The following is a 10,680-nucleotide window of genomic DNA, read 5'->3' as shown; positions in this document are numbered from 1 at the left end:
CCCAGGGTGTAGCAGGAGTGTTCAGGGACTAGAATGAGAGATTACGGAGTGGAATGAAAGCCCCAGGGTGTAGCAGGAGTGTTCAGGGACTGGAATGAGAGACTACGGAGTGGAATGACAGCCCTGGGGGTAGCAGGAGTGTTCTAGAACTGGAATGACAGCCCTTAGGGGGTAGCAGATATGTTCTGGGACTGGAATGACAGGCTCCAGAGTGGAATGACAGCCCCAGGGTGTCCCAGACCACTCCTACTACCCCCAAGGACTATAATTCCACTCTGGAGCCTGTCATTCCAGTTCCAGAACACTCCTACTACCCCCAGAAGCTGTCATTCCACTCTTGGGCCTGTCATACTAGTCACAGATCATTACTGCTATCCCCAGGGGCTGTCATTCCACTCTGGGGCCTGTCATTCCATTTTCAGAATACTGCTGCTAGCCCCAGGGGCTGTCATTCCACTCTGTAGTCTCTCATTCCAGTCTCTGAACACATCTGCTACCCTCTGGGGCTTTTATTTCACTCTGGGGCCTGTCATTCCAGTCCATGAACACTCTTGCTACCCACAGGGGCTGTCATTTTACTCTGGGGCCTGTTGTCCAGTTCCAGAACACTTCTATTACCAGTCCCAGAGTCGTCTATTTGGGCCCAAAGACCCAGTTTGGACCCAGTTTCAACTCCCCACTCTGCCATGGGTTGCTGGGTGAGCCTGGGCCAGTCACAGCCTCAGCCTAACCTCCCTTACAGAATTCTTGCAAGGAATTCTACAAAAAATGCTGTTATTTCAGCAGATATCCTAATATGCCTTGCATGCATTCAGTATTCTAATATACTATTCTGAAAAAAGAAATACACTAAAATACATTAAAATAGAGAGGATTTAGTCCTTTTTGAGAATACATATGTGAGGACTATAATATGTGAGGAATATAGATCAATTAGTTTGTGATTGATTATGTGCTTTGCATTGTGTATAATGGTACTTAGTACTGGCTCTAGGTATAATGGTGTTTAGTAAAACATTTTTGTGCAATAAACCACTTGTATTTATTATTTAGTTATTATTTAGAAGTTATTATTTAGTTATTATTTAAAAATATGAGCATGGCATGGCATGGCAGTATCACACAGTCATGTAATGGCAAGACACCTGAGAAAAACATTGCCCCCCCCCCAAGCAAAAAGTTGTTAGCTATGGGGCTGATCAGAGATCTAATACTGAAGTTCTAAAACTTTGCCTGACACCAGGAATGAAGAGTTCAGCACCATATTTTAGAAATATTATACGCAAATCATAGAGGAGAAGAGGTTCTTTGGGAGAGATCACTCAGCTGCGCGATTTGATACATTTATATTAAAATCATCCATAGTTCATATTATAGAATGCCTACTTCCTTAAGAACTTATCCTATTGCCCTCACCTCTGAGATTAGTCGAGTGCCAACCCAGGAGAGGGCCTTCTCAGACATGAAACCAAAACTCTGCAACTGTCTCACCTGAGAAACTTACCTGACCCCTTCTATTGCCATCTTTCAACAGTGGGTGAAAACATTTTGGGGTGGTGTCTGGGGTTCCCTCACTGGACCCTCCTTCCTGTCATATATTTGAATTATTATTTTAATGTTTTTGTCTGTGATTTTTAAGTTGGTTTTGTTTTAATGGCATGTTTTAGTTTGTTTTTAATTTTCAAGATGTGTTTGAATATGCATTTAGGACCAAAAAGTGAAGTATATTTTTTTAAAAAATAAATATTCCACATTCCATATTGCTGATCAGGGAACAGGAAATGTGTGAGCAACAGCAGCTTTTCAGATTCTTCCCTATGAACTGATTATTGATGGGAACTCTGAATCAGGTTACTCTTTGCTGACTTGTTAAGCATTACTCTGCAGTGGGACAGAACCACAGGATTTGTGAAAATTCTTGTTCAGGATTTCAAAAATAAAATATGAGACATCTTTGCTACTGTGAGACAGCTACATAAAACCTCTCCATATCTCGACTAGCATATTCAGTTGTCCTTTCTTGCACTTTAATTCAAGCAGATATTTGTGCACTTTGGCTAAGTACATCCACTCCATTCCCAGATTAAGGAAATGCATTCACTGAATGGGAAAATCATACTACAATGTAATGAGGGCTCAGCTGCCATGTTTTTCCTTGCCCTGGGTTATATGGGTTTCCTGGCCACTGTTAGCTTCATGGTGGCTTTCCTAGCCAGGAAGTTACCAGATAGTTTCAATGAAGCCAAATTCATCACTTTCAGCATGTTGGTCTTTTGCAGTGTTTGGGTATCCTTTGTTCCAACCTACCTGAGTACAAAAGGGAAATCCATGGTAGCTTTGGAGATTTTCTCCATCTTAGTTTCAAGTGCTGGTTTACTTGGGTGTATTTTCCACCCAAAATGCTTCATCGTTATTCTGAGGCCTGAGTTGAACGGCAGGGAGCAGATAATACGGATAGAAAATTGAATAGAATATTCAACTTGTACCTGCAAGGTTTTTTTTAGTATGTGTGTCTTTGAAATGTCAAAAAACCATAATTACACACAGACAGAAAAAAAATTTAAAGCTAAATTACTGGGTAAATAAATGGCCACTACTTTTTATGTACAGCAAAATAATCCACAATATATGCTAAAACTGTTAAACTGCAACTCAGCTTTCAACACAGGTAAGGGTCACTGTCAGCACCCAGTGGAGTCAGGCATTCTGTCATCATTTTTAGATGGGCAACTCCATTCTAATTCAAAGTCCACAAACTGTTCAGGCTCTTTGTGGCCAAATATCTGTTGCTGTCTGTGGGCCATCTCTCTTCTCACTAGTCGTGGAACTAGTCCTGGTTCTCATGCTGTAGTTTTGCTCTTCCAAGCATGGATCTACTAAGAGGCTGTATGTGATTGTCTCAGACATCAGAGGTGGAGAGATGCCAATCATCCCAGTTTCCCCTACTCTCCACACACAACCATCTGCATCAGGTCACCCAACTGCAGAATCCTTGGGTCCGCCCTCCCCCGAAGGGCTCAGGGTGAGGTACATCATATTTCAAACATTCAATAGACTGAAGATATACGATAAATAGTAAAATTAATACAAAGCAATTAGATAAAATAATGACATCCACCAGATAAATTGATGGCATATAAAAATTCCTCTCCCTCCGTAGGGCAAATCATAGACTGGGCATGGTGAAGGCCCCGGTAGAAACCATTCCTATCTTCAATCATAGGCCTGGCAGAACATCTCTGTTTTATATTGTCTGTTGTCTGTGTCCCCCATGTCTTTGGGTTCACTCTCCAACTGCCAAGGCATCCCTGAAGAGGGTAGGACATCATTCTCTCTTTAGGTAACTTTGTGAGGCTGTGTAAGGGAGTAATTTTGCAGAGTTCTGTGAGTAGGTTGATTCTTGGCCCAAAAAACTAGGAATGTGTGATAGCTGTTAATGAAGATTTTTATATTCATATTGGATATTTATAACATTTTGGTATCTGGTCATTACCCACACCTTGGACCTCTAAACATTTAAAAGAAATACATTTGTATTGAGGATTGTGACAACTCCAAGACGGTGCTATCCCAGAAGCATAACACCAAATAAGCTTTGCCATTTAATGCATACGTTAGGCTGTTCACAGATAACTTCTATCTCATGGTTTACCTATGTAATAATTTCCATCATGCTACCACCCCAGTTTTGGGCTCTCCATTCAATCTCTTACACTTATGGTTCTGAAACTTTTGGCATTTCTAAACTTGAGGTTTATTGAAAAGGTAGAGAAAAGCCTAGACATTTGTCAGTTCCGTTGTTTGTTTGACAGGATGGTTCCCATTTTTGATGTTAGTAATCCAAGGTAATTTACATTGACTAAATAACCACAATGTGACCTCATGGGTGGTGTATGACATTAAAACAAGTTGGCTGCCTGTCAAGATAGTTCTCAAGTAGGACTTAAAAAACTGAGCAAAGCAGGCAACTTTTGAATCAGCTTTTAATCCTGTACATTTGACAGCATTTCATTTTACAGACATCACCACCTGATTACAATATTTAGCTCCATGCCATGAAAAGTTGAACCACCTCATTTTTTCAGACCAAATATTGATTTTTCTACTCATTTTGAAATAAGCTCAGAATCAAACTTTGGTTCTAATTATGGAATTTGACTTGGATTCACCCAGTTCTTTCATTAGATCTTCCAGAACTCTCCTGATTAGTACAGCCTCCAGTAAAATGGCTGTTGGCTATTCATGTCCCATGATCCCCACAATAGTCTCTCTGGGTGCATAAAGGGACATCATTTTTTTCACTTGCAAAAAATAGTGGTTAAATCAAACCCTTTAGTTTTCATGTGTCCCTGGGTCTTAAAAATACCTATAATTATTTCTAAAGTTAGAATATGAGCATGTGCTTGTTTAATTAAATGATCCTGATGTGAAATTGCCAACTGAGCCTCAGACAACTACAATCACCATCTAACTAAGAAGGAGTTTCACTATCAAAATTATCACTTTCCAGCTACCTAATAGATTTCCAGAAGCTACTAGTGAACTAAATAAATTACCGTGTCTTTAAAATGCTATAAAATTCCCCAACACTAAAAGTGTTGAATGTCAAGAAAGGCTGGGAACTGGTCATCCGTTATGTCATCATTTCCACTTTATTTTTTCAAAGGATTCCTCCCATTGATTCACCCACATATTTTAACAACGAAATGTACATGCATTGAGTAAAGCTACATTTGATCCCTTCTTTTTCCTCTTTATTCTTCAAGTTCCCGGTAACTCCAAAAAGACTATTAAGTAATGCATGCACACACTACCTTATGCTGAGGTCCTATATATTCTTTAGGCCCAGCTTTTTGGATGATTTTCATATTGGTCATTGACCGCCCACACCAAATAATGTAATTTGCATTTTAAAGAGAACCTGTTTCTGATTTTTCATTTCCATGTTTTTTTCTTCAGAACCAGGCAAAAATATTGATACATCTATGAGGGTTATTTCATTCCAGGAAACATCCTGGGCCGCAGCAATAGTTAGTTCATCCAGAGAAAAGGCAGAGAAATGATACTGCACAGACACCTCAAGGGACAAGAAATAACACAAAGATTAAAAGAACAATGCAACCTTGCTTCTGAGATTGCCTTATAGGCCAAGCTTTTCAAGCAGCTGAACAACAATTTCACATGTCAAGGAAGCTGTAACAAAACTAGTGCTGGATACAAAATGATTTAAATGGAAAGTGGAATCCATATCTGGTAAGAAAAGATTTGTCATCAGGATGGTGTTGATACTGCTATTGCTTGTCATACTGCTTCCTCATAATGTATGCAAGATGCATTCCATTAATTGCGCTGCAGATGATGACCCTCTGCCTATTCCTCATGAATTTTACCAGCCAGGTGACCTCCTCATTGGTGGGATTGTCTCTCAGGTCTTCAACTTCCACAATACTCCTGATTTCACACTGCAACCTGCTCAGATGTTGTTTAATGAGCATATGTAAGATATTCTTTGAAACTCCTTATATTATGGCATGTTAGAAGATACAAGAACTTTGGGTCACAAGACATGTACAATCTAAACTTTGAAATATGGGAAACAACAAAAAATGAAGGATATTGTGGTGGGGATAAAGAAATGTAGGCTTGGTTTTAGGAGGATAAGAAAATCAATGAATATGGCAAAGTGTTCATGGAACAATTATGAGCTGAAGAGGAATTTAAAGGAAGTTGGAAAAATGGCACCATGTAGGAGTTCTATGATGAAGGTCCAAGGAAAAGAGACAAGAGTTGTGAAAGAGTGGAGGACGGGAATTCTTTGGGGGGAACTTCATGTTTCATGACTATGCTGTACACCGCTCTGAGCCCGGCTTACCAGAGGAGGGCGGCTGAAAAATCCAATTAAATAAATAAAGCTTTAAAAGGGGGATAAGACTACTAGTCATGGTGACTGGGGAACTTCCACATTCAGAGGCACTAGACCTCTGAATCCCAGAGCCAGGAGGAAACATCAGATGAAGGCATCAGCCTCTATGCCCTGTTGCTGGCGCTCCAGAGGAACTGATTGACCACTGTGTGAGATAGGATGCTGGACTAGATGGATCACTGCTCTGATCTAACAGGTCTCTTCTTATGTTATGTTCTAAAAGGGGGAAAGAAAAATTCCTAAATAATAAGTCCATCACTTGTGATATCCCACAATGGTTAAATCAAACATCCCTGCTTGGAACACTAGTGCTAGGAGGTATGGGAGGGGTGGAATTCTGGCCTTCATACAATGTTTTTACATAGGTCTTCAGGGGGCTTTGCATGGCAGATATTATGTTCACATGTTGTTTTGGTCAACACCCTTTGACTCTCATTGCAGCTCAGTACCAAAGAACTACCAGCATAACTTGGCTTTGGCATTTGCAATAAAAGAGATTAATGATAATCCCAGTCTTTTACCTAACTTCACATTGGGTTTCCACATCCTCAACAGCTATTATGTCCCACGGATGACCTACAAAGCCACCCTCAGCTTGCTTTCCACCCAGTGGAAGTTTATACCGAATTTCAAGTGTGATACGCAAAACAAGCTTGTAACAATCATTGGAGGACATACCGCTGACATTTCAGTCAATGCAGCTACTATTATTTCCATCTACAAGATACCACAGGTAAGCAATTCCTCAAGGCAAATGTAAATTCCAGAGGAGGGACTTTGGCTCACAAACAGAGCATCTGCTTGGCATGCACGAGGTCCCAGGTTCAAGTCCCAGTATCTCCAGTTAAAAGGATCAGGTACGAGGTGATGTGAAAGACCTCAGCCTGAGACCCTAGAGAGCCACTGCCTGAGTGGACAATACTGACTTTGATAGACCAAGGGTCTGATTAAGTATATGGCATGTTCATGTGTTTACCTTTCACAAAGATTGTCACATTCAGTGGTAATCCTTTAAAAAAAATACAATCTCATTTCTTTCAGCTCACTTACGGAATATTTTCACACGAGTATGGTGAGGAGATGCTATTTCCTTATCTGTATCAGATGGTCCCAAATGAAGCCTCTCAATTCATGGGAGTTGTCCGCTTACTTCAGCATTTTCGATGGACATGGATTGGGCTTGCAGCTACCAATGACGATGAGGGAGACAGATTTTTAGAAACCATTGCACCATTGCTTACTGAGAATGGTATTTGTTCTGCCTTCACATTAAGATTCCCCAAAATAACTTATCTGCCAGAAGCAATAGACATGATTTTGGGAAAAGGTGATGCTTACGCAGTTCACAGTAAGACCACAGCTAATGTATATTTTGTGTATGCCATACCTGCATTTATGTTTCTTTTGAGACTGTTCTTGTTTCTAGGACCCTTTGTGTCATTGCCACCTGTGCATAAAGTGTGGATTCTTACATGCCAATGGGATTTTGCATCCTTTTCCTTTGAAAAGAACTGGGATGTAGAAAGTTTCCATGGGGCCATATCCTTCACAGTGCACTCCAATCAGCCACCTGGGTTCCCAAAATTCCTTCAGGACATCAGTCCTACCTGGGCAACAGGAGATGGTTTCATGAAGAACTTCTGGGAGCAGGCATTCAGTTGTTCATTGAAAAATTCGGATGTTCTTGGGGACAGCAACAAAACCTGCACTGGTGACGAGAAGTTGGAGAGCATTCCAATGATTTTGTTTGAAATGAGCATGATGGGCCACAGTTACAATGTCTACAATGCTGTCCATGCTGTGGCCCATGCTTTACATGGCATCTACATCTCCAGATCCAAGCACAGAAGACTCGCAGGAGGAGGGAATGTGCAACTATGGCAGGTATTTACACCTTCATGACACAACACTATTATTAATATAGGCTGTCACAGATAGATGGAAGTCAACCTGTCACTAACCTTTAAAGCATTCCGCAGAAACTGTAGTCATTCAGTGTTCCACATGTTTATTTTATTTATTTATTTATTTATTTGATTTTTATCCCGCCCTCCCGCCGAAGCGGCTCAGGGCAGCTTACAACATTAAAACCAATAAAACAATGCCTCTAAAACAATCTATAACAGTACAATAAAATCGCTATTTACACACAGTACAACATACCCATGGCGGCAACTATAAAGTGCAATTATGCTTAGTCTGAGTTGTTAAATGCTTGGTGGAATAGCTCCGTCTTCACCGCTCTCTGGAATTGGCAAAGATCCCGGAGAGCGCAGATCTCATGAGGGAGCTGGTTCCATAACGTTGGTGCAGCCAAGGAGAACGCCCTAGTTCTAGTAGTTGTTAGTTTGGCATCCCTAGGGCCAGGGGGGACTAGCCGGTCCTGCGACCCAGATCTCAGTGCTCTCGGGGGAACGTACGGGGAAAGGCGGTCCCGCAGGTAGGCAGGCCCCAGACCATAAAGGGCTTTAAAGGTCAAAAACAGCACGTTGAAGCGTATCCGGAATGCTATTGGCAGCCAGTGCAGCGCCCTCAGCACCGGTTGGATGTGTTCCCTCATAGGGGCACCCATCAACAACCTAGCTGTGGCATTCTGCACCAGCTGCACCTTCCGAAGTTGCCCCAAGGGCAGCCCCATGTAGAGAGCATTGCAGTAACCCAACCTCGAGGTAACCATCACGTGGATCACTGACGCCAGATCATTGCGTTCGAGGAAGGGGACCAACTGCCTAATCAGCCGTAGATGGTAAAAGGCTGCCTTGGCAGTGGCTGCTACCTGGGCCTCCATTGTCAAGGAAGCATCCAGGAGCACTCCCAAGCTCTGGACCCTCGGAGCTGGCACCAATGGCGCCCCACCGAAGGCCGGAAGTGGGACCCCTACCCCCGTACCGCTCCGATTCAGGCATAGGACCTCCGTCTTCGTCGGATTTAGTTGTGTCAAAGATACTTTCTTCAGAAGATGGATGTCTGCTCCTACATCTGTAATGAGAATGAAGAAATGAGAAAGTTTTTGTAAAACATAACCAACATACATAAAAGTATAACAGAAGTAATCTAGGCCTTGTTAAGCAAGGACCTCACAAAAGTTACAGTGCACTCCTAAGCAAAGTTACACCCTTTGAAGTCCTTGAAGTCAAAGAAGGGTGTCACTCTGCTTAGAACTTTAGTGTTATGTTAATCAGCCTTTCATTATCCTTTTGCTTCCCCCCCCCCATCAATTAGATTCATCATTTTCTGAAGAATATGATGTTCAACAACAGTGCTGGAGATACTCTGTCCTTTCATGAAAATGGAGAAATGAAAACTGGATTTGATGTGACAAACTGGGTAACATTCACTAATGGCTCTTTTGCTAGAGTAAAAGTGGGGCGATTGGATCCCTGGGCACCTGCAGGGGAAGAGTTAACGCTTAGAGAAGATCGAATTGTGTGGCATAAAAGCTTTACCCAGGTGAGACATAGAAGCAGACACTGAACTCTGTAAAAGAATGGGGAGAGGGAATCTATTTAGACTTCTGCCTACCTTTTTGGTGATTTGAAAGATACAGTAAACTTAAGATTGTCTGAATTTATCTTTAAACAGCCTCTTTAAAAAGTGAGTTTCAATTTGCACTGTGCCAGGTATTAAAACCACACATATAATATACAGATGCTTGCAATGTTCTGAAAATGCTGACTATGAAAGGTAAGTTGTCCCATGAATATATATTTTGTATACATATCATTTCTTAAGTATTGTGTCCACTTCAGTATACATTTCTTGAAAATAAATACTGCCTTCTTGTTTTATGATCTGCTTTTGCCATTTAAACCATATGTAACACTTCCAGAACCATTTTAGTAATTCCAGTTTTGATTGTGTTAATATTTCACGGATAATCTCATCATCTAAACCTTTTTTAAAAACAAAAAAAGATAAAACAGTGGAGTGGAAAATAATGCAGTACACCACTTTGAGTTTCTACATAGAGAAAAGCCAGAAATAAGCACCTAAACAAATGAATCAAACCAGGACCTAGTGTCCTCATAGTAAAAGTACACACACACCATGGAGTCAGAACCATGAGGTCATAGACATCACAGAGACAATAGGTTTTACTTGCATTATATCAGTATGAAAATCCCAAACCTTTTTTGATCCATTTGCTCTTCACAGGGGACTGTTATAAAAATGCATAAGTGCTTTGATAGTTATCCAATGAAAAGAATAAAGGAAAGAATGCAGAATGATCTATTTATCAATAGCTGAAAATAATGCAAACATGAACAAGAAAGACAAAGAATATGAAGTAATATCTTCTCCATTCCCTCCCCCCCCTCAAAGAATCAAAATGAATATTAACAGTATAGATACTAAAATCCAGAGGCTGGAGCCATGACCAGACAAGCCAGATCTTTCTACAAACCTGAGAAAAAAACCTAGTTTTGCAAAATATTTTAAAATCTTAAAAAAAAACTTCACTGGGGAGTTAAGATCCTCCCCCAAAAAAGCCCTTAATAAAAGCAGCACTTCTACTTTTAAGATCTCAGAGGCCCCTTTTTTTGGGGGGGTGCTATGCAACCACAAAAATATTGCCAGCCTTCAGCCCTCAGTTTCTGTCAGTTTCTGTCAGTAGGTAGGTCTCCTTTCAGGACTATTTGGGGTGCCGATTACTCCCCAGGACTGACTATCTATCTATCTATCTATCTATCTATCTATCTATCTATCTATCTATCTATCTATCTATCTATCTATCTATCTATCTATCATCTATCTAT

At 40.9% G+C, this 10,680-nt stretch overlaps 1 protein-coding gene across 1 annotated transcript in view; it reads left to right on the top strand.

The window, feature by feature from the left end:
* Window positions 1-5,330: 5,330 nt before the first annotated feature.
* Window positions 5,331-10,680, top strand: part of LOC107111373 (vomeronasal type-2 receptor 26-like) — a 14,772-nt gene continuing 9,422 nt past the window's right edge. Inside the window, exons 1-5 of the mRNA XM_015412340.1 lie at window positions 5,331-5,497; window positions 6,365-6,656; window positions 6,965-7,172; window positions 7,350-7,807; window positions 9,146-9,373. Of these exons, the coding sequence (XP_015267826.1) occupies window positions 5,331-5,497; window positions 6,365-6,656; window positions 6,965-7,172; window positions 7,350-7,807; window positions 9,146-9,373 (1,353 nt within the window). The remainder of the gene's footprint in view (window positions 5,498-6,364; window positions 6,657-6,964; window positions 7,173-7,349; window positions 7,808-9,145; window positions 9,374-10,680) is intronic.

This window comes from Gekko japonicus, unplaced genomic scaffold (genome assembly GCF_001447785.1).
Source record: "Gekko japonicus isolate JY-2015 unplaced genomic scaffold, Gekko_japonicus_V1.1 scaffold3811, whole genome shotgun sequence".
Lineage (NCBI taxonomy): Eukaryota > Metazoa > Chordata > Lepidosauria > Squamata > Gekkonidae > Gekko > Gekko japonicus.
Note: the sequence above shows the minus strand (reverse complement) of the source record. Positions and strands in the feature narration are given on the sequence as shown.